The sequence below is a fragment of the Pempheris klunzingeri genome, chromosome 23, assembly GCF_042242105.1.
Source record: "Pempheris klunzingeri isolate RE-2024b chromosome 23, fPemKlu1.hap1, whole genome shotgun sequence".
Classification (NCBI taxonomy): Eukaryota; Metazoa; Chordata; class Actinopteri; order Acropomatiformes; family Pempheridae; genus Pempheris; species Pempheris klunzingeri.
The window spans coordinates 9,270,961-9,295,949 of record NC_092034.1 but is presented as its reverse complement, the minus strand read 5'-3'; the positions used below and the strand labels follow the sequence as shown (position 1 = coordinate 9,295,949).

Genomic DNA, 24,989 nt, shown 5'->3' with positions numbered 1-24,989 from the left:
TTCTTATTTGGCTAAACACTCACCCAAGTCATGCAAACTATATAAATTGTTATTTCAATTGTATGTAGTGAACAAACATTTACACTGACTATAGACAAACTTAATTGAAGGGGTTAATGCATGATATTTATTCAAAAGAAAACTCATTTACATACACAATACTTGAAATGTTATTCAACACCATTGTTTCCTGTCTATTCTCCAATGAGGCATCTATGTACAAAACATTGTTTTCCTAATGGAGGCCTCCCCATTATCTCTGTCAGTGTTTCGGCTTGCTGGGAATCAATGGGGCTGGTAAAACTACCACTTTCAAGATGCTGACAGGAGACATCCCAGTCTCCGGTGGAGAGGCCTTCCTAAATGGATACAGGTGAGGCTCCAACTCCCACTAGTGCACCAAGTAACTCATCATAATTAGCCACCCAACATGGCTGCTCAGATGGGAACTCAGCTGAGGTGTTTTTTTATAGCTCAAACCCTTTCTCAGCTTCTCCTGTTCGGTCTAACGTAGCTCTCTATTTCTCTGTCTCTCTTACTCTCAGTCACTTTGTTTTCTGTTGGCTAGGTAGTTTCGATATCTCTTATACATTCTGCCGTCTCTGCCTTTTCAACTTTGGTTCTCTCATGTCTCCTCGCTGCGATATTCTCAGAAATTCTGGAGAATCTGCTCTCGCTTTCTTCCTGCCTCTTACACATATTTCATTCCTTTTCACATCTTCGCCCTGTACCTTTCTCTGTTTTTTGTCTCTGCCGTACAGAATCAGTCATAAGAAATCTTTGTACATGCCAAATAAATACCTTGACACCAGCAATATGAGACTCAAGCATTTGAGTGAACGAAGGAAGGCTTGCACCTCCTTATTTTTAGGAATAAACAACAAACGTGGGCATGGTTGAATGTGAGCTGTGATTGGTTTTGCATCGCAACGGTTGCTATAGGTGTTCATTTATACATCTAGTAATTGACTTTGTGTTCAACAAAGACAGAGAGCTGAATAGAGCAAGGCCTAACACAGCAGTGTAAATGTTGATTAATGTGGGTAACGGAGATCAAAGAAAAAATCCTAGAGACCTTTAGGGGAAACAAAAACTGAAAAGAGAGAAAAACAGATGTGAGTACGCCCACACTTCTGTTTTCAGTTCATTACGCTTTCTGTGCAATGGCAAGAAAGATGATCGGCAGAAAAGAAGAAGCAGCATCTCATAAATAGAAGTTCTGCAGATAATTGTTTCTTTTATCTGTGATTGTGTGCTCACAACACTTACAAGGAATAGATTATGAAAGCTAGCGTTCTGTTGGCTGTTGTTATGGAAGATCAACTGACAGTAGCAGTGGACTACCTTGGCTGTGATTCTGTTAGGGCCTCTCAGCTACATCCACAAATTTTCAATTATTGTTTTTTGGAAATACACTTATTCATGTTCTTTCTAAGTTAGATGTCATTGCGGTACTCTGAACATGAAGCCACGGCCAGCTGGTGTTTAGTTAGGGGAAAGGCCAAGCCAAAGGTTAAAAGTATCCATCAAATCACAATGACATTAAGGACAGTTTTTGGGAGACACGACAATGACAACGACAGTCACGTGCATCAGAATAGGGTACGGATTTATCACCCACCAAACTCCACAAGCAGGTAGATTTTCAGTTTGGCAAGTAAATCTGAAAAGACGAGATGATATAAAATCATAGAAATGTAAGGGCAAGATCATACCTCCCCTATTTTACCTAACCTTCAAGGGCTGCCTGTTGGTTTTATTATAGATTTTAAAATTTTAATCTTGACTTTTAAGGCCCTGCATGATTTGGCACTGAGCTACCTGACTGAGCTTTTAAATCATTATTCACCAGCCCGTAGCTTAAGGTCCTCTGATAAGTCCTTGTTAGCTATTCCCCCGGCCAAGGCTAAAGATCAGTTGTGACACGTTTACGCTGTCAAGGATCAAACCTTTTTCGAATAACCTACTTGTGGAACTTAGGCTGCCCTCTTTTGAAGCATCTCTCAAAAGTAACTTTTACCTTGTGGCCTGCTATTTATCTTCCTTTTTGTGCTTTACCTTTATTCTATCCTTAACTTGAGCTGTTTTACTGGTTATTGCTACATGCTGACTGTGACTTCTTCTTCTTGCTCTTCTTATTAGTATCATTGTGTTATTGGGTCTAAAAGCATGAATGCTGTTAATTGAAGGTGTTAAAGGTTAATTCTTTGTATAATGTATAGTTATTTAAATGCTGTGGTGGGATAGGGACAACCCAAAGGTTAAGGCTCCATAATTTAGTGTTGTCATGAACCTTTATCAAAGCTAAAACCAAACAAAATATTAGATCAGCAAAGCTTTCAGATCACTATGGCCTTGTTCACATCCAGCAGCCTCTAGACACATTAAATCACATTTATCCTCCCTAAGGCTCAGCAATGCTCCTGGAAAATAACATTTGAGGGGAAAAAATAGACCCAATATTATCTTTAATAAAAGACAATGCAGCTGAAAAAAGCAGCTATAACGTTTGTTGCCTGTAGGTGGGGAAAGTATTAATATTATAGATTGCGAAAGGGCATTTGCGCATCCAGAATTGCTGCTATTATTATTTTACTTTCCTCTAGAAGGTGTATGTTGCTATGCCTGGAACTGTAAGCCTAGAAAAGATTACAGGGCCATTTTTTTTGTTTTTGAAACCAGAGTAAATCAGTTTCAATCTTAGTTCCTTTTGAAATACAAAAGGGAGCATAAATTAATTTATACTTCTTGGTGTTCCTCTATATTTATATCATACTCGCCATCTTGTTAAGGCATTTAATATAACCTTTGATTTCAAACATTAATGACCTCCATTATCAAATCTCTGATATGTTCCCATTCCCAGCATACGGACAGAAATGAGGGAAGTTCACCAGAACTTGGGCTACTGTCCCCAGTTTGATGCTATTGATGACCTGCTGACTGGACGAGAGCATCTGGAGTTTTACGCCAGGTTACGAGGGGTACCAGAAAAAGAGGTCACCATGGTAACCATTTTTTTTGAGTTAACTTACTGTTTTGCTCACGGCTGACGTGGGTAGCACTAAATCTTAAACATAAACAGCCAGTATAGATTAGTTGTCAAGCTGTTGTAATTGGAATATCTTAAAAAGATGGGAAAACGTCCAATGTTCTTCGACTTCGAGGGGTGTTTATTTCCTCTCAAAGTGTTTTTATTGTTTTTTTTACCATCAAAATACTTTTCAACTAGAATGCATGTAGGGCATGCTGAAGTACATGTCGAAGTGATAGATAACCTCAATGGAAGAAGCCATACATAATGAAAAATGGCCGGTGGTAGAAAAGCAGCAGCTGTGGGTTATGGCTCTACATTATTCACCATGCCCAGTGGTGTGGCCAGCCCTGTGCGGCCTCCCTGCGCTCCTCTAGCACCGCCCGCTTCTACAACAGTAAGATCAAAAGAAGAAGAGGCTGGCGGCGACCGTAGGCCTCAGACCCGGCGCCAGGCCTTTGATCTCTTAGCTGCAGTGGAAAGGGACCCAGTTCTGTGCTGCTAGCATAACTCTTAATTTTACTGTGGCCCCTTGTGATATGCCGTTTTTTGGTTGAAACTCTGTATCGAAATGGAGCCCTTGTGTAGTCATGTTTGCATAATCAGTAAACAGAAATGTTCACATGTATGTTCAAAAAATGTACTGGAAGTTAGATGCAGGTCCTATTTTGACATGTTGAGACATGGCGATATTTCGCCATTTGGTGATGTTCTGATTGACTAGAGGTTGTTTAAATAGCAAAAAGAACAGTAAAGCACCTCAGCAGCCTGCGATTAAGGTCTTACAGTGATGCCAGCTGTCATGCCATGTCCTTGAAAACCACAGAGCATAAATACATAGGATATGCAAGCCAAAATATCATCCATCACGGAGAGTCTGATGATAGGGCTTACGTGAGCACTCTTCTTGACACTGTAATGGGTTTGGTCACTTTGATTTCTCTCTTCAAAAGGTGGCCGAGTGGGGGATCCAGAAATTGGGACTGGTCAAATATTCCAACAAGTCAGCAGGAACCTACAGCGGTGGGAACAAACGCAAACTTTCTACAGCGATAGCACTGATTGGTTGTCCCCCTGTGATTTTCCTGGTGAGATACATCTTTGCTGATGTGATGTACATGGTGAAAATGTGATATGCTGCTGTTTCATTAAGTCCGAAGAGTGCGATACTTGAAATCAATATTGATGCTGTGGAGGTGTTTTGATTACAGCATATCGTTTTCTCTTTAATAGCACAAACAGACTCAACTGTAGTAAGATGATGATAGAGACGAGACATTTTTGGGCAACGTGTATTTTGCAATTGAGGAGGAGAAGAAAAACAAGATTTTTGGTCCATCTAGTAAATCCTCAGTGAATTTCCCATAGGATTACAAGTACATTACTTGTGGATGAGATGACCATACTTTTCAGGAGTCACTCACTGGTCATGTTTTAATTCATTATTTTCCAGAAAGACCCAATTCCTTTAGAAAAACATAGAGCGCACAGAACTGTGTTTGCACATATTAAGTTCCAATTCATCAGGACTTAAAACTGAGCGCTAAAGCATTTTCTCACTGATGGAGGATTAATGAAGGCATGACTCAGAATACACTGCATCACATGCTTTCAATTAAATGGCTTTAATGTGCATGAGGAAGTTATGTCCGTGTTATTATGAGGGACAAACTTTAATGACCTTAAATCACACTGGGGGCTCCCTGAGGGGACTCACCAAAGTATATATTTTCATTAAGATTATTGCAAATCTTTACTTATTATCCCATGTCTCACCCAACACATCACATGGTCCGCTAAAGCAGAAATATCATATAATATAAATAAGTTTTAATGTTAGAGATGCTGTTGAATGTGCTGCCTGTAAACTCTAATAAATGTGATACTTTGCATGATTTAAAGCAATCCATCAGCATATGCTGCTAATAACAATTTAATGAGTAATCAGTCAGGTAATGAGTAGTCCATAATAAATTACATTTGCAAAATAATCTTTCCAACCGTTTCTGTTTACTGGCTCAGTGCTTTGCCTATCGAGCTGCACTATTCCAAACCTCCTTATTTACTCGCCTTAGCCAGACTGGCCTTCACTTTGGGGCAGTGGGATAATGTGTTGTCAGTGTCTGTGTCAGTTTCAGTATTGTGTGCTAGCCCAGGGAGCCCAGGCGGCCTTGAGGCAGTGCCACGTAAGGTTTGCACAGGGACACATTGGGCACGGTGATGGAAATACCCCTTGGGGATTTGTAGGACTCTGCTAGTGAGGGAAAACCAGGCCTGGAATGAAAACCAGCCAATGGACTGAGTACTGTCACTCTCTAATCATGCATGGACAGACTAGCCCTCAGGAGAAGGAAACAGCAAGTCACTGTGATTCTGTGTGTGTGTGTGTTGTGCTATGTTGGATAGTGCTTCACTATGTGTCTCTATTGTGTGTAAATGGGTAGACCCAGAATTAACCCACACTTTACCTGCGTGTGCCATTTTTATACATCTCCTATTTTTGCATTACAGTTCTGTTTCCCCTATGTGTTAACATACGCTTATGGGTGACAAATTAAGGAAAAATCACCATGAAGTGTCTTATTAATGTGTTGGATTAGCTTCAATGCACCTTGGCATAGATTAGTCACATCTCTGGGCCATTATTGGGCAAAAAAAATATTTCATCTTTTGGTGTTTTCATGGTAGTTTTGGAGAGAGCTGTCATACACGTCAATCCAAAAATCCATAGTTGTTTCAAGTGGGATAAGATGTGATAAATGCTTCATGTTGGTTATTACTGCTCGTTATATTTCTCCACTCATTTATCCATGTTTTTCTTTTTATTTGCTGACCATCTGTATGCCTATTCACATGCACACAAACACACACACACACCATTAAACGATCTGTCAAAAATAAATGTTTGCTGGTAAGTGGCACCTTCTTAAATGATGTGCTGAAGTGGAATATAATGGGCATGAAAGAGATTCCATTTATTGCAGGATGAGCCAACCACTGGGATGGACCCCAAAGCCCGGCGCTTCCTTTGGGACTGCATCCTGAGTATCATCAAAGAGGGACGCTCAGTTGTTCTCACATCACACAGGTGCAACATCACTCTTCATCCATTGATTTTCTCTGATGGACTTGCCCACTAAGATGAAGTCAAAATATTTTGGCTGTTCACCAGGGAAAGCAGATTAACCAAATTGTCCATAAAATGAACACGTGCCGTCAATATCGTAATTATATTTGATTGAAGTTACACTTTAGTTGAAAGGTATTGTTTCCTGCGTGGCAGTTAATATTGGCTGCCAGAAACACACTGGCTGCTATAAAGCTTTCATGAAGCATGAGGGCTTATTGACTGACTGCTGTTTTTTTTTTTTTTTCTCCTCCATGAAAAGAGAAATTGTCAATATCGATGCTGGAGTCTTTTTATTATCTTTGAGCAAAGTTAGTGTTTTCCAACTTTTTTCTTCCCCAGTGTTGGCCAGTTTTGGGCATGGTTTTGAGTGAGTAAAAGAAAGCCAATTTATTTGTGAAACTTAAAACTTGATGGGCCAAGTCGACATGGAACATTTAACAATTCACAACCCTTTTCATTTCTCCATTTCCCAAATTGCCTGGGCTTTGGAGTCATTTGTGCACCTTGCAGTGCATGTGAATAATCTGTGCTGCTCTTTCATTTGGAATACATTATTCTCATTACATGTTTTCCCTTCATGGAGGAAATAAAAGCATTTGTTGTTGTCCCGGGCAGTGTGGCTGAGCTGCATCCAATCGTCCATGGCATGACCAGGTGGTTGTGTTTTGTTAAGTGGCAGATTCACCAGGTTTTACAAAGTCATAATCCTAATTGCACCATTCCTCAGAAAGGCTTCACAGGTTTTGCCTCAGCTACAAATGACTCCTGCTCCAGCCCAACACCAAAGAGAAAAAATGAGATAATAAGAACTACAGATGGTCCCATCCTTTTCCTCTAATTACCAAATTTGTCGTCCATTTACGATGTCAAAGTAGACATGTAAAAATGTTTTAACCCATACTTTATCTGTAAATGAGAAGAAAAAGACTCAGTAAACCGATAAAGATTTTTATCAGCAAAATAATTGATCTGGTCTAAAGTTGATTGAGTTCTACTCTTTATAAAAACCATCTGTGATCAATGTTCTAGCCTTGAATACAGCATCTGGTATTATTCCTGCTTCTCATTTATCCAGCGAAATTCCCTCCCCTCTCTTTCTTTCAATAGTATGGAGGAGTGTGAGGCACTGTGCACGCGCATGGCCATCATGGTAAACGGTCGCTTCAAGTGTTTCGGGAGCATCCAGCATCTGAAGAACAGGTAAGGGTCCTTCTTTTACCATAATTTGTGTTAGACCAAGGAAAATCTTTGAAGCTCCTTGAATTGAGCTGAAAGAAATCCCACACTGCAGTGTTCTGTTATTTACTGTATATATAAATAACGTAAGACCACATATATTGACAAGAAAGAACATTATTCAAGTTTTTCACAGAAGGGAAGGAAAGACGAGGAAATTCATATTCTTTTATCATTCATTACTGCAGCTAAGACGGACTCAATGAGAGATACTCAAAAATAAACACATTGTGTCAAAAAGTATACAGTTCTAGATGAACTGCACATAAATACCTAGTTTGCCATGTTTAAAAAAACATGGCAGTAAGTTATGTATGGATTAAACAAACTGCATATAATGTGTGTCACACAATCAGAGTGCTTTCGAGGTGCTAGTAGGAGGGTTTTGTTACCCTTGGACTGATCTGAGCTAGCTGCTTTCCCCTGTTTCCTGTCTTAATGTTAAGCAAAGCTAACCAGCTGCTGGCTCTAGCTTCATATTTAGTGTACAGACATGAAAGTGTCATCGATCTTATCATATAACTTCCGACAAGAAAGTATCCCAAAATGTAAAACTATTCTTTTAATATTATATATATATATATATATATATACCTCTTGTTTATATATACTTTAAAGTTTCAGAGACTATGTCACAATAATGTATTCATTTGCTTTGCTTAAAGCTTGCTTTGTTTCATGTGTCTGTCCAATCAGTGTTGATGGTAAATATAGTCAACTGAAGCAATAAATACCTCAGTGTGTGCTTTATTAACATAGAAAGCAGAGGTTTGCTCACCGAGCCTTGGTGGCAGAGCTTATATCTACCAGGATTCTTTGCACGGACCTTCTAATGCTTTCTTGGGGTTTCTCTTGGCAACGGAGGGACAATAAGCAAAGACACTACCAATTGCTGATTGCTCTCGGCAGCTCCGATTCTGGATGGCCCCCGCCGGCCATATTCTCTTGCATGGCTCATGCAGCTGCAGCCTTGTCTGTCTCTCAAACACTATAAAATGCCATAACATTCCCTGCAACCCTATTTTGGGATGCCATTTTCACTATTGGAAGCATAGTTAGTTTGCAGGGAGCTGAACTACGTAACCGTACATGTCATATGACGGTGCTGGAAGAACAACAGATTTTGCAGCAGGAGGACTCAGCTTCCTTGGTCAGAATGGCCTGCACTTAGCTATTTATTGCTTCAGCTGACTGCTATCAACACTGATTGGACATCCACATAAAACATGGGAAAACGTCCATTTAATAAAGTCTCATGTATGCCTCCTGTATTTTGATGCGCTAAGCTAAAACAGTTTTTTTTTTTAAGTGTCGACTCATCAACGTGATTCTATTGATTTCACATGAAAAGATCCATATATGAGGCAAATGTGCAGACAGTCAGGTCTGTAGGCATTAGGTTAATGTCCCAAGTCTTTCACCATTATCTCTATTTCACACTTGTTTCTCTACAGGCCCATAAATTCTATTTCCACCAGTCTTGTCCTTATGCACACCCTTAATAGGCTTTGTACATGCCTTTTAATGCGTTTTGTTACATCTCCATCACAGATATCCCCTACCCTCAACTCTTAGCAGTCGGGGCAGCACTCTGATATTCATCTGACATTTCCCAAGGCCAGCACTTATGCTCCAAGCCCTGCATGTAACAGTGAAGCCCATCCATTACCTTAGGTACAGTCTGGTGACATTATTACGCCTCCATTGTGTGATCTTGTAAGAGGAAGGACAATCCGCACACACACACACACACAACAGGAATATGTGGTGGCAATCGTTGGGTGGAGAGGAAGATCAATACACCTGGGATGAGGGGTGGAACAGACCATTTTTAAAGTTGTGCAGGGGATTAGAGGAAACGCCTGGAACAGCAAGGAGAAGGCAACAGTGTCAAGGGTATTTCACATCAAGAGCGTTAATGTCATGTCATTGGCCGCTGTCTCACCATGGAGAGACTAGAGATGGGGGCTACAAAAGAGTGAGAATGAGGGAGAGTTGAGAGGCAAAGGGCTAAAGTGGGAGAGTGATGTACCAATCAGTCCCTCCCAGATGTTAGGGTAATTGACAGATCCTCTGTGTCAATTACATCCTGTCTGGAGGGGGACGAGCAGTGTGGTGTAAATAATTTATGAACCACACATGAGGTGTAGGATAGGTAAGAGCCATGGGAGCGACAGGGGGAATGGAAGAAGCGGGAGGAGAACGGAGGGTTAACACGTGTCCTACTTCACTCAACATGCTATCAGGTAAAAGGGAATCACACTTCACAAGACAGTCAAGTGAGAGGAAGCCAGATAAGCATGACGTCTACACCGATTTTTGCCGTGCTTATTTTAGATCTCACACGGACAATTTACATGCCACTGAAATGCTATCGCTCAGTTCTTGCCACGCAGTGAATAATTTCTAATTAAGCGTCCCTATCTCCGCAGCACTTGGTGTAATTAATGTTTCATGAGGTGTGGGACCCTGTTAATGACTGAAAAGGCAATTAAGGACTGTCTTCTCTGTTTTCTTTTCTCGTCACTATCCCACCACATGTTTGTGCTACCATGTTGCCCTCCCCAAACACACACACGCGCACTCCCCTAGATGTGCATGTGATCAACCATCAATTAAGCTCTGTGGGCCTTATCAATCCAGCTTTGCGGGGTGAAACATCCAGTATTTTGTGTCTGTCTCCACATCTGAGTCCATAATGTGGGAACAGAGGGGCTGACTCTCACAAATGCACAAGCTGTTGCCAGTTTGCAGATGGGAAGAGTTCCATCAGACAGCAGGGGTTGAAGTACAGGGGGGAGGCATGGCGATAGAGGCAGGTGGTGTACGCCATTGTCACAGGACGTGAGAGGCTGACCTGCAAAGCTGGGGCTGCCGCTTCTTTTCCCCACCCTGCCCCCCTCCCCAACATCTCCATCTCTTTCTCATCACAAGCCCCTGAAAGCAGTGCAGAATCTCACCGCGGGGGCAGCGCTCACATTTTGACCCCCTATTGCTCACCCGCCTACTTTGAGAACCCTCACTCCGCGCATCACCTCTTCTCCCTCAAAAACCTCTCACCATGTTACCCTTATTTATTCCTCCCTCTACTACTCTCAGGTGGCAAGGCTTCCAACCCAGCCATCCAAGTGCTTGTTAACGCTGCCCCCTTTAGATCAGTGATGACCCTGTCTTTATCACTGAGGTGCCCTTCTGTCGCTTTAACTACCCCGCCTCTGTGTATCAATCAAGCCCCAAATGAGCCAAAGTAGCCCATTTAAACTGCGAGAGAGGTGGTCAGCATGTGAGAGGGGCTGAAGATTTCATTCAGGCGGTGCATTATGAACAGCAGGGTGGCCATTTCAAGAGGCCCCTTCATTATCTTCCTCCATGGCTGTTAAAAACATCCTCCTTACCTGTCCTGATGTTGAGGCCCTCAAATCAATCACACTTCTAGAATTTTATGGAAGGCTGACGGGGGAAGGGGGAAAATAAATACGTTTAAAAAAAAGATGTGCGAGAGGCTGTAAATAGTGCTTTAGTACAGCAGTGTGCTGGTATGAAAGCTCCCAGGTGTTAAGTAAACCCAAATGAAGTGGAGAAACCAATAAAAGCAGCTTCAAAGCTCCCCTATAATCTTGTCAGTTTGGAAGGACACCCACTAGCCAATGCAGGATTTTTTCACTGATTGATATCATTCATATCCCCTCTTCATAGAGTACCTGCAGTAAGTACACACCACAGCTTGGAGTCTTATTTTCTCCTTGCTTAAAGCACGCCATGATATAAAAGTGGGGCCTAAAGTGCCTTTAATGCATTAAGGTAATGCGGTGTGGGCGCTGGAGAGTTTTTACAAGAGTGGTGTCTAAAAGTTTGGATCAATCCCCTGAAGTTGACGTTGAGGAGTCCAATAAACTCCTTCCTACTCACTGTGCATCAGCGCCGCAGGTGTGCCATTAACTAAATAGTTTACGGCTTTTAAGTGCGTGTCACAGGCGGAGATGGATGACAAAATAATTCCCTTTACGGTTTACAATGCATCAGCAACGTAGGTGTAATTAAGAAGAACACTGACAGACACAGATGGTGTACTGTACATATAATGTACATATCTGAGAGCTGTCTGCACTCAAAGTATACAACATCTTTACGCATGATAATTGGTGAGAATCTGAATTTATGTGGGATTTCGCTTCTTGTAGCGACATAAGTTTTAATCATAGCTTATTTTTTGGTGCCTACAAGTAAAGCAAGCATCTGCATCGACATTTGATCCTTCATGGCCTGCAGAAATTGCTGCATGGCTTTAGCTACTTTATTACGTCCGTGTTGAGGTATGCACGTTTGAAAAGCTTATCACGTTTACAGGCTAGATGATGGCCTTCATGTAAGATTGCTTTTGAAACACAATATTGCATGCTAGCACCTTGTAAATGTGTCTCCACACGGAGGTGGACTGCAACTGCTAATCACTGAAAACTATCACTAAGGACTGTTAGGATTTATTTGCACACAATAATCTTAACTCAAGGTCCATTCACCATCTTTATTCTGCTTTGGACTCACAGTGGACGTCAAGTTAAGATTAATTTAAATGAACTACTATTTGCAAGGTTAAGAATGAACTTCATGCTCAAGTTACTTGAACTGCTCACACTGTCACTTTTAAGCTACATTTTTACTTGAAGACCTTCCACTCCAATATTTTACACTGATAATTCTACCCTTTTCCATTGCTAGAGGTTCCCAGTGAGTAAGCACATTGTTTGCAAGCTTCAGTTGTGATAAACACCATATTTTTTAATTCAACACATTTTTGAATGCCTACTTACATTGCAAAACTGTCCTTCCATTCATCCATTCATCCATCCATCCATGCACTCTCACACTGCCTTTGGAGCCTGTGCCTGGAGCTCTGTTAGCTCCCTCTGCGGGAACTAAGGATGTTTTTTGGATGACTTCCTGCATGATCAAAGCATCAGACCACCCAAGCCACTCTGTGACCTCTTGCCCTGCGTCTGGCCTCCCCCCTGCGGACACAAATACAAGGTTTGGCAGTGGTGAGGGTGACCTTTCTAGACTCCCACAGATGAAGGAAGGCTGCAGAATTATTTTCTGCCTGTCATGCCCTTATCTGTGTTTGGGTGTTGTTTGTTTTAAATTACATGGAACAACGACTTTCCAGCGGACCAGGCTGGAGGAGGATTGAGGCAGAATAATGAAAATGAAGAAGAGAGAACTGCAGCGCAGACATTACACTGTCTCCGCCATGCTGTGTTGAGCTGCTGTATCATATCTCTAATGTAAAATATTACAAAAGGATTAGTTGTGACAGTGTGGTGCAGTCATGACTTTAAACATAATCCATTCATTATTTTCTCTAAGGCGTGTGGGTTCAACCCCAAATTGCAAAGATCTTGCTTTTAGCTTTTAAATCACCAGTCACCAGTTAAAAGCTAATTAATTGTTTCAAGCATGTCGTGCTTTTGTTGGGAACATGCAGCATAGCACAGGCTCTGTTCAAACATATCCTAGCCTACCTTTCTTTCCACAGGCAGAGTTTATTTGAGGAGAGCTGAGACAGACAGTGTATCAAAGATGAAAGAACTTGTTTTGTTGTGAATACATAGGCAGAGTAAAAATGATGAATATGAAAGAAAGATATTTCTCCCAAAGTGATGCCTGAAGCCCCTGTGTAGCTGCAGAAAGAGCGGAAATAACAGTGAGGTAGGCAGGGAGAGAGAATGAGAGGAAGCTAATTGATAAGCCCTTTTACAGTCACTGACAAGCAGCATTTCATTACCCACATACGCCCCAAACCATTTCGCCAAACCCTTTTGCCACAATACTTACTGGCTTTATTGGATTTTTTGCAAAAATGTTTTTGCATCTCGGCCGAGCTTGGCAGTCCTTGGACAAAGCACATTTCCTGAGCCGGCAGCTATAATAAACACAAGGGGATTATGGTCATAGTCTTGATGGGATGATGAATTAAGCTTGATGTGTGGGGATGGCTATGATGTTGTGGTGGTGGTGGTGGTGTCTGATTACAGACTATGTAGTCTGTTGCATCTTATAAAAATCATCAAAGAATTATGCAGCGTTCCACAATGAGAGATCTTTTCTGGCTGTATTTAACATAAAATGTGCAATTTACTTGTAGATGGCGACGCTGAGTGTGCAAATCAAAGCAGATACGCACTGTTAAAGTTAGAGGTAGACACTTCATACACGTGTAGTGTCTTTACATATCATGCTAACAGCTTGGAGCAGCTCATGTTGCAGCTCGTACAGCATGTTATGACACACTGTTGGATGTCTTTTGGAGGCAGTCGTGCCATGGTGATAACACGTGAGATAAATTCATAGTTAAAGTCTACTCGACTGAGCACCAGGCTGAGATAGATGTGCATGTGCTTTTACTTTTATTGTATTGAAGTACTTAAAACCCAGTTTTATTCATGAACCTTTCATACTCAAAATGCCCAAATGAACATATTGCATAACCTATTAACAAGCACCAAGTCCTACTCTGTAACATCTCTGATGATTATAGTCCTTTGTGCCTAATTTCATTAGCAAATATAAATCGTATCAACAATCATATTATGATGAATGTAGTCTTGATAATAACAAATTATAGTTTCACTACTATCTGAAGAAAGCCTCCCAAAGGACAAAGCAATGCTACCATGGTGTGATTTGTATTATGCTATAATACTAGAGTTGTTGAGACCCTTCCTCCTCTGAGGATAATGATGATCTTGCTTTTCCTTTGCACTTGGAGCTGAAGTAGCCTTATGTACTCAATGAACGCCCACCAGAGGGAACAGTGTTAGGTCAGTATGTTGTATAATTTGGACGATTTGGTTCAAGAGCTGTCTAAAGGGCAGATGCTTAATTAAGTGCTAACATGCTGATACTAGCAGGGCACCCATAGGTGTATCCACATGATCCGTAGTACATAAAATACCTTTGAGTGTCATGGGGGTGCTTTTGATCACCCGCAGTGTGCAGCCCCTGAGGAGATCACAGTGCAGACAGAACTCTCAGATCCTCCCTATACAGTAGGTTTGACGTAGATGTGGTTGTGGAAGGATAGCATCCCACCAGGCCAATTGCATCATAACATGAGAAATCGTCCAATAGTCAGTGCTGCATACTGTCTGCATTCTTGTGTGTCATTTTGAGATGTTTCCCCCCTCCAAACATTGTAGCTAATCTAAATGTGTGCATATTTTTTAACATTTCCTTCATTGTGACCTCAATTCTAAGAGACACCAAATCTAAGCAACACTTGCTCATTATTCACCTCCATGGCAGTACCAGCTATATGTGGCAGCAGACAGGTTAGGGACATGGTTATAATGATGTGGCAGGTGATTGGTTCAGATCTCCAGCTCCTTCAGACTTATGTCAATATACTAATGACATCATATCACAAGGTTTATTCTGGCTTGTCCAATCATAATGGAAGAAAATTGTAGTTAAGGAGGGTGCAGACCTGCCAGTCAGCGTGCCTTGGCATCACCCTATTCTAAAAGTAACATTAAAAAGACACACATGCATTCTTAATGGCGATGAGATTTAAATAAGCGTTTCCTTGTACAATTTATGCAAAGTCACACTATTTGTGCACTGCAGCATGTCATGTTTTAACTAAAGGGACTCTGATACCTATGGAGTCTCCTCATTGTGCTTCTCAGCTCCAGCACAGAGCTCCACTTCCTCTCTCACTCCCTTTGGGATCGTGTAGGCCTGCAGTTTATTCACCATATCTGTAATTGCCACTAAGGGAGCCTCTGACTCTCGTTGCATGTAGCTCTGTACTAGCCCACAATGGACATTTCTACGAGTATATCCAACATTAGGGAATTAATTAGGCAGAAAACAATGGGTCATAAGAGTGCTAACGACAGAATAACAAGACACGGAGTCTTATTTGGTGCTCACCAGATGTAGCATACAACCGAGAAGATTCAGACTGCTAATTAGAGCTTAGCTATGGTCCATTGTCATCTGTGACAATACTTAATGTCAAAGATACCGTTCATGTTGTTACATTTTACCATTACAGCATTTTGACATATTTGCAAAACCTTCGCCGCTCAACCCAAGCACACACTTTATATGCACCCTGAATTATGTATCATTATTATTATCATTATCATTATTATTACCGTTGTTACCAATTCATCCTTTAGCTCTGTTTTGGCCTCAAGCTTCTGAGGGAATGATCTAGCTCTTTACCTGCTAAATGCTCCAATCTGTTCTGTGGCCAACATTGTCTCTGATGTTCGATACCTGGCAAGTGGCATGTACAGAAGTGTGGTTCATCAGATCTTTTTTTTTTACTGAAAAAGCTGTTTGTAAATAAGGTTGATGAGAGCATTGGGACCAAAACAGTAAAAAACAACCAAAACAATGAGCTAAACGATTTTTGACACGTGGACAGGAGGAGGTTGGCAACCTGCTCAACCTCCAGAGCCACAGCCACCCCTTAAATAATACCTCACCCTCGTCTGAGGTCATTTCTGCCTCAGCTCTTCTGGCTTTTTTGCTTGACTCAAATTGATATGCTCTTTATATCTGGTGCAGGGGACAGTTGAAACCTACTGTTATAGTACTTGAAAATGTTGAAAAAGTTTATCCATCAGCTAGCAACTTTGTCGTAATGTTGCTTGTTGTCAAGCTGTATTTGCTCTCAGCTGCTTATGACTCACCTGCGCAGCTCACCACATCCAGGAAGCTTGAGACGGTGGGAAATATGAGACCAATTATATTTTGTCATGTCTTTTGCTTCCTGCCTCGTCTCTTTCTTCCACTACGCCACCCTGTTATCCATCACACTGAGCCGTGACCACAGGAGAAAAGAAAAATTCATTATTTAGATGACCGGCCGTGAGCAATCTGGCACAAACATGCTTGTGTGCAGTTAATTTTTTTTGTACCAAACACTTAACTGTGGCGTCTTGTCCTAGATTTGGTGACGGCTACACGGTGATTGTGAGGGTTGGTGGCTCTCCCCCTGAATTGAAGCCAGTCGAGGACTTCATCCAGCAGACCTTCCCAGGCAGCGTCCTGAAGGAGAAGCATCACAACACGCTGCAGTATCAGCTCCCGTACACACAAGGAGCTTTGGCCACCATCTTTAGTCATTTCACCAGCCATCAGCAGAGGCTGTGTGTGGAAGACTACTCTGTGTCCCAGACCACTCTGGATCAGGTAAGGCTTGAAAGATGGGATGAGTGCAAGGACTTTTTTCCCAGAGTATTCTATTCTTCTGAACTGAAGTGTGTCTCATTTCATTTAATAGTTTCATTTCAGCAACTTGACTGGTACTTCACTTTTTTAGCGATCACCATCATCGTCTGCGAAAATTGCAAAAAGAAACCACAATCTGATTTGTTGTTTTGCGATTTGTTGGTTTGTTTCCTTCACTTGTAAGAAAAGCCAATTGCAAATAATGTTTTTCTTATGCAAAACTTTTTCTTAAAAAGCCCTCCAAATGATGTAGGAATAAATCAAAAAGTGTGGCCATTATTTACTGTATTAAAACATGTACACACGTTTCCAACGCCTGGGCACAATACAGAAGCAGAGTGAGCACAATACAGCACAGATAAACTAAGCATAGCTTCAATTTAGAGTTGTGGAGTCTACTAATAGACTTCTGTATAATTCGCCCTGAACAGACCCTGGATAGTGAAAGGATGAGAGACAGCACTTTAGGGCATGTACATATTCAGGGTATAATAAGATACATATCTGGTTATTATGGAGAAAATGCCAGCTTAAGGCTATTTATCAGTCTTATTCAGCCCAACTAATATGACACTGAATTTATTTTGCCTCTCACTTGTATTTCATCACCTAAGTTTTGCAGATATTTTCACATACAGTAAAACTTTAAGACATGGACGTTAAGAAGGAGTTAATACATAAATACATTGTATAAACTAAAGATTGATCTGCTCTTAACACAACGTGCCATCGCTAAAGGGATATACAGTCCCTTTGATCAATGTTCCACGGTATCATTCTCATAGGCAAAGGTAAAAATCTATTAATTGAAATCTCCTCTCATTCTCCCCATCCATTGTTAATACTAGACAAAGCCAGCAATGCATTTCTTCCAATCTCTTGATCACTTGATCTTCATCTTCACCATCGTAAAGTCTAGAAATATTTTTGCAAATCATATTCACAGGACTTCACCCACTCACATTCCTTTTCTTTTTCTTGTTCACATGCTTTTCCCAGTTGTGCCTATGCATTGGTTAAACACATGTTTCCAACCTCACCTGGCAGGAGCAAGAGAGCAAAAGGAGCAAACCATGCACAACACGAGCAATTACACACAGGCTCCATGATGTGTGAGGCATTTCCGCTTTACTTTGGGTAGTTATAGTCTAAATTGTAGAAACTAAAGGTTTATTCAAGGCACAGAAATTAAGCCAAGTGAAGTATTATTAGCAAAGATTTTCAATGGTTTTTCAATATTTTTTGTGATTGTTCTTGAGAGAAAACATTAGTTTTAAGAGTTTTCGGCTTGTATAGTAGCAAGGGATGCACTTTTACTCCATATTTCATTCGCGACATGGGTAAAATTTAGGCTGACAGTAGAGTAACTGGGGTCGTGTTCTGTTGTCCCACTGTAATTCTGTAGAGTCCTGGCTCAGTTTAACACATCATTAGGTCATCAGTCAATGCATTCAGCATTTTAAGTGCTCTGAGTTAATGCAAGTCTGCTCTGTCCAGGATAAGATTTAAAGATCTATCATTGCCTACACATTGTCTTGTCCCATTTAGGCTGTCAGACTGACCAATGACGGCTGCACTGAGTGTGTGTAGCCAAGATAGTTCAGCCTCCAGGTCCAGTATTGATCGAGAATCTGGACCGTTTTTTTTTCATGTACATGTATATATTTCTATATATAAAGCTCCCCCAGCCCAGCTAGACCCCCTGAATGGTGAGATAAACTAAGTCCTGCATGTCATGGACTGGCTTCACCTTGTGTTTTCCAAATGGCCTCAGGGATCTGATGCAATCACCTACTCAGAGGAGAGTGTGAGTGTGTCTGGTCTTGCAAGCCTGCCATCAGCTCAGCAGCAGATGACCAGGTGGGAGGTGAGGATGACCTCTGAACGGTCCAGAGAGGTCATCAGTCCACTTCATGATGAGGGGAAAAAGAGCCTTCTCTTGGTTTAAAAACACCAAGAGCGAGATGTGAATGAGTGAGTCGGTGACTAAGTGGCCTGTCTGTGCATTCATTTGTACCATGGCACTTGATTATATTAAGTTTTATAAAGAATACTGCAGGGATGTTAAGCATTTAATTATCACCATGATCCCCCTGTGGATAACCCCTAATTCAAGATAAAACCATATTTTGCACTATTATTTAGGTGAAATGTCCCTTTCAGGGGGGCAATTAGCCTACCACTGTGACAGGAAATACATTTATAAAGATCTAACTACTTTGACTTACTGTGGTTTAAAGTCAGATTTGTTGTCTCCTAAAGGATTGTTAGCAGAGCCCTATTTAAACTTCACACATCATTGGTGTTAAGCCATACTATTACCTCCAACCTTGCATAATTTCTGTTTTAACTTTTTCAGCAACTTGCCCCACATTCTACAGCGGTCAATATTTACCAGATCAGAGATAGTAAATAAATCATACTTGGACCAGGAGGTCATTGTATTAAAACACAGAGGGGAGGACTGGAGAACCTGTGGAGACCCAGACTGTCACCTTTCAGCCAGTGATTTATAGAGAAGAGACTTGACCTATAGTATAACACCCGACTTGCACTACAATTAATATTGATCCACACAGCCTGGAGCTCAGGCGTTAACGCTGATGACCGAGACAGTGCAGAGCATATGGTGTATTTGAAAGAAAAACGTGACTTTCAAAACTGTCTTTTCGGAGCAGATTGTGTGAGAGGAATGTGAAGCATTTGCTATTTAGTGTTTGGACGATGGTTCTCAGTCAGTCTTGACGATACTGCACCGCTGAAGCAGATAACCTCGCAGGTACATAACATATGTAGTCTTGATTATCATGCATGCATTCCAGTATCCTTATGTTTAGCTCAAATGTACTTTAACTTCAATATATTTTGCTAGCTTTTTAGTTTCATTACGCTCAGTGTGTTTAAAAGAAGGTTTAAGTTGACGTGTTTGCCCGTCTCAGTGTGCCCGAGTAAATGAAACACAAACCCTTCCTCTCTATTACTGTACTGAATACTTACATGCCATTTGTTTTTCCTGCTAGGAAACAATCCTATTTGAATTCCCTCCCCCATTACAAGCTAATAGGCTCTCCCACACTGTGACTATTGTATAGTTAATTTACAGTCCATCCTATTACCTCTTAATTATAGGAAATTAGACACAGCCCTATTATGCATGCTTAAATAATAAATTTACTGGGTAAATTGAATTATAAAAATATCAATCATGGCTAAATAATAATGTGTGATGATAATTACAGGCCCATGTGAATGGCTATATAACCATTTCTCTGTTTATTATGCACCTGTCGCAACTTTTCAAGAAAACAAAGAAAGATGTAAATTATTTAGTTTGTTAAATATATAATAATACTTATACTGTGCCAGACGATATTTGTATGTACTAACAATCAGTCAAATGAGTACGATTAATATAGAAAAGGGTTTCTTGTAGTTAGAAAACCTACACAGATTTCCCTCAAATCTGCAGTTTTTCTCAGCTTTGGCGTCTTTCAGCAACTTGTTTTGGGTTTACGGGCCACGGCTTTACAATTCTGGTTTACTGTCTAGAGTTAAAGATTTCCCTCAGGGGCTTAAGGAGATCAAAAGTTTCAGTTGTTTTGTCCATTCTTAGACTAGAAAACTAAAGCAAGATCTTGTACCTCTAAAGACCATTTTTCAAGGTCAGTGTAGCATCATGGCAGAGCATACACATGTGGATGACATGTATGTAAAAATAGCCATTCCTCATTCTGCAAGGACTCCTTTGATAAACAGGAGAGGTTAATTGGGTGATTCCCTTCCCTCTACTCTGCTCTGCCTGAATGGGCATCAAATAAACACCCAAATGTACCCTCTGTAATGTAATTAATGCCTGGATCCATCTGTTATTAAGAAAATGCCACTCACCAGCACTGGTGCACGATGTTCAGGTCACGAATGGATGGTTAGCTAAATGCAGAAAGTATGCGTTATCGAGACAGCCTCATCACAAAGCAGGGAATGGATTTACAATGGCCATTTGTGTCAGAAGTGCTGTCAAATGCACCATTGAAACACTTTTTATCATACAAGGATTCTTGCAGAAAGTTGAATACAGACAGTACTTAGAAATTCTATGGGAAAAGTATACAGCCTTGACTATGAATATGAAATGCTGTGCATGCCTCAGCACATCAAGCCAATATCAGCCAGTGGCAGGGTCAGAGGCCGAGAGAGATGGGCGTAGGGTGTATTTGCTGCTACTGTCATTCTTTTACTCTTACTCATTCTGCCTCGATAAGACGCCTTGACAACTGTGACCTTGATACACAATGCGGATGGTTTGACATCACACACATCGGTGCATGCAGTCGCCTCGGGTGTTCTGCAGGCGTAGCTCGCTCTTCAGTTACAAGGTAGCTGTTTTGATTTTATACACCTAACTAGCCACCAGCTCCATGAGCTTTGGGGTCAGAAAGCTTTACATATGTAGGTACCAAATTCCAATAAAATGATAGCTGAACAAACAGTGTTATTTGACTGAATAAGACTTGTTGCTTACGCTTTGGAAATACGGTATATGAAGTGGCAAAAGCCTGCTTTACCTTGGAGCCCATTTTACCTTGGACTGGAGAGAGTATAATCCGCTTTTGTAGAATTACAATTCCTTACTGGAAGCACAACGGTTTGATTGCATGAAATCCCTCGTGTAAACAGTGTGACTCCTTAGTTAAAACGAGTTGGGAATAGTGAAAGAGCGGGCTTTGCCACCACTCATTACTACAGCTGAGCTGCCCTTGAGCAAGGCATTTAACCCCCAGCTTGCTTCAGCTGAGGCCAACAAATACAGTAATGCTATGTTTGTACTGGGTTGCTTCCAAGAGTGACTTTGGAGCAGGGTTTTCCAGCAAATGGGTATTTGTACAGTAAACTTATCCAGGGAAAAAAAAAAAAAAAGAAAGAGAAATGTAGGAAATATAAGCTGTAATAACACTCAAGGTTTTCTGAAGGGACTAGAACTATAAAATACAGGTTGTGAGCAGGACTTGAGTTCTGACAACTTGACATAATCGCACTTATATCTATGTGCTCAAGATTTTTTATAAAATTACATTGTAGTAACAATTAATTAACTCATATAGTTTCACATTAATAGATGTGGGGAATATGCTTGTTCATCTTGCAGAGATAGTAAATTAGCATATGATGGGATGAGGAAATCAATGCCATTCTGGCGAAGTCATTAGTATGGAGCTAGAGCCAGGAGGCAATTAGCCTAGCTTAGCATAAAGACAGGAAGCGGGGTGAAACAGCAAGCTCAGTTCTGTCCAAAGTTTTTAAAACATGTGCCTACCAGCACCTCTAGAAACATACTTAATTAATGGTGCATAAACAGAAATGTAAAAATGACAATTTATGTTTTCAGAGGGAGTTAAGTTAAGCATTTCAAGGCTCAAGCTCCATATTCTGTGTTTCTCAAAATATGAAACTATTTTTTAAAGGTGTCAGAGTATTTGAATCAATACAGCCTATTACATGAGCAACAGAAATGCCTCCCGGTTATATTTTCGCCACCAAGGACATAACATATTAGACAGTAGAAACAAAATAATTACATCAGAGAAATTGGAACACCTTGCTTTTCCCAAAAAATTGAATTTACTGATGTTAATTAGACTTTTTCTCTTTATCATTAACATTAAATCAGAAGCCTACTGATTATATAAATTGGCTAATTAAAAACAGAAGCCTCAAAGGCTGACAGGATAGATCTTTATTACCCTGTGTTCATTATTCGAGCTTCTCAAAAACAAAAGCTTGAAAGGACACTATTGTTTATCCCTGTTTATTCATGCTCTGTAACATGTTGTTACTCTCTGTCCTGTTTAATTTATTGGCAAGGGAGTCTGAGTAGTTTTTGATAGAATTGGTCTTAAAGATGTTTTATTTCTTTTCCATTTAGGTTTTAAATACAATCTAGTAATTCACATATCGTTTTATATTCACACAGCCACTAAGAATCGTTTAATGAAAAAGCAATGCTCTTATCATTTTATATGACCCTCTGTGTTGCTTTTTTTCTGAAGGGTAAAAATCTTTGTGTAGCTTTATCACAGCAGACAGCTAATGCTAAGAGAATAAAAAGCCTGGACTACAGTGATGTTTACAACACAATGAAATACACACAGCTTTTTATGAACGCCATAGGATTGATTTCTTCTGACATTAAATGGGCATCACAGAGAGAAGAATGATTGTTTTATTCTCTTTCTCAGCTGGTCAAAGATGTCAAACTGACATTCACTGTGTGAGCCTAGACGCTTACTTGATGCTTCATAGCCCTTGTCTGCCATCTCATTCACATGCACCCCGTTGTCTGTACCACTATTTCTGTTTGTTTTAGAGGCAGAGGGTGGGGAAGAGCAAATGAGATGGATAGAGAAATGTCCACAGGCCCTTCAGTACTGTGTGTATTTTAAGTTATAAGTTTTTTTTAGTTTTTTCTTTATCTTGCCTCTGAGTACCTTCTTTTCTGCATTGATATTCCAGGTCTTTGTGAATTTTGCAAGGCACCAGCATGGGGAGAAGGACTCTCAGGCCTATGACAACCCAGTGGACACTTCGGATGAGTTGCCATTTGCGATTGTGAAGACTTCCCAAAGCGCAGAGAAGGTGTAGCGCCCATAAGAAAAGCTAAACACATTGCACTTACAGCAGGCCAGCAGACTACCTCAAACAAGTTTGAATGGGTGGGAGAATGATGCGTTCATGACCAAAATAAGGTGCAGTATTTGGCTTTAATCACCATATTGTGCCTTGGCTGACCTTCCAAATTTGTCAAAGTATTTTTGCGCAGCCTTGTTCAGCCCCCAAGCGCACTAGTGCCTGGCATTGGTCAACAATGACCAATTGTTTGTCTTTCATAACCATTTGTACCCAAGCTTAACCATCTCTAATCCAACTGCTGGAACTGAGTGTCTTGATACAAGAATGAAAATGGAGATTCGCTGCACTAGAATGAAGAAAAATTAAACTGAATTTCAGAAAATACTTGAAATAATTTCTTGAAAAATAGACATTTATGACAAAATTTCAGTGTACAATCACGTTTGGAATACTTTATCACAAAGGTTCAACAACTGAGACCCACCACCTCAGATCTGTTTGGGGTATATTGCTGAGCATAGCATACCTCAGGAGAATGAAAAGACCAAATGGTCCTCATACATACATCATACATTGCACAGCGTTTACAATACCTCAGGACTGAGCTTCTAATCGAATTATATTTTTACATTTGTTTCCATTTGCTGTTGTTTCTCATGACGATTTGTCTCCCTCACCCTAATACTATAAAAGAGAAGAGCTTGTCCCGATGTGTTCGGGTGATCAGGGTCAGATGTTGGATCACTTCCGTTGACATTTGTTGGCACATCAAAGAATATCAACAAGCGGTGCATGTAAGAATATTTTGGCACTGAACCACAGTTAGCTGCAGCCTTACATGGTAATTGGCTGACAGGCACTTTAGCGATGGCTTGATAATAACAACTCTGTCAGTGTGTTGATTTTGAATGTCTGAATGAGCCTCCAATCAGCTGTAGATGGTGCTTAATGAATGACACTGAGGTTACAGCAGTGGGACAATAGAGAGCCAGTCAGAGTCAACCAGCTGTCAAACATGTTGGGTCTGCGAGAGAGACAGCGCGTCCCATGTGTGCACCAACCACAGCTTACTGACAACTGCAGCTGGGTTACACGCGGCGATCATGAACACAAGCGGACACACATCAGAAACAGAATTACTAATGTGTAAGAACAGATGTATAGTTAATGAGATTTCTAATGCGTTTACTTGTGAAAAATATTTCATTTATCACATTTTCTTTGTAGAATCCTTAGAAAACTTGGTCACATGGCATGCCAGTGTTGTCACTGTTGTGTTGATCTATGACCGCCATAGACCAGTGTGAATATCACAGAATGTAGCAGTCCTTCTCTTGCAAATGAAGTGAAGTTGATGCTAAAAGTAGAAGACAAATAAAACTAAATGAAGGAGCAGCTGTGCTTCTGTATTGAGTGGGGAGCTAATTAGTCCTAGTAATGTAATTATGATCACATAAATGTACGATTAGACTGTTATTTCATTGCAACATAACTAGTTTTGCCTACTTAGTTTACGTACTTGTTCAGATTTTTTAGCATTATGTTTTCACCTGTAACATTCAGCCTTAAACAGTGACGGCATCCAGGGCCGGCTTCCACATAGTGGGCAAACACAATAGTGCCTATCTCAGGAATGTTTTATATGCAGTTTTGACTCAGGGATATCTGCATGGAAATGGAAAGAGTTATTCACAATTATGTTTTTATTATTTTACATCG

At 40.6% G+C, this 24,989-nt stretch overlaps 1 protein-coding gene across 1 annotated transcript in view; it reads left to right on the top strand.

Annotated features, from left to right (window-relative positions):
* LOC139223010 (phospholipid-transporting ATPase ABCA1-like) overlaps positions 1-23,578 on the top strand; it is a 137,707-nt gene extending 114,129 nt beyond the window's left edge. Inside the window, exons 44-50 of the mRNA XM_070854934.1 lie at positions 267-373; positions 2,867-3,008; positions 3,988-4,122; positions 6,019-6,122; positions 7,272-7,364; positions 16,361-16,604; positions 23,154-23,578. Coding sequence (XP_070711035.1) covers positions 267-373; positions 2,867-3,008; positions 3,988-4,122; positions 6,019-6,122; positions 7,272-7,364; positions 16,361-16,604; positions 23,154-23,282 — 954 coding nt within the window. The 3' untranslated portion in view covers positions 23,283-23,578. The remainder of the gene's footprint in view (positions 1-266; positions 374-2,866; positions 3,009-3,987; positions 4,123-6,018; positions 6,123-7,271; positions 7,365-16,360; positions 16,605-23,153) is intronic.
* Positions 23,579-24,989: the final 1,411 nt, after the last annotated feature.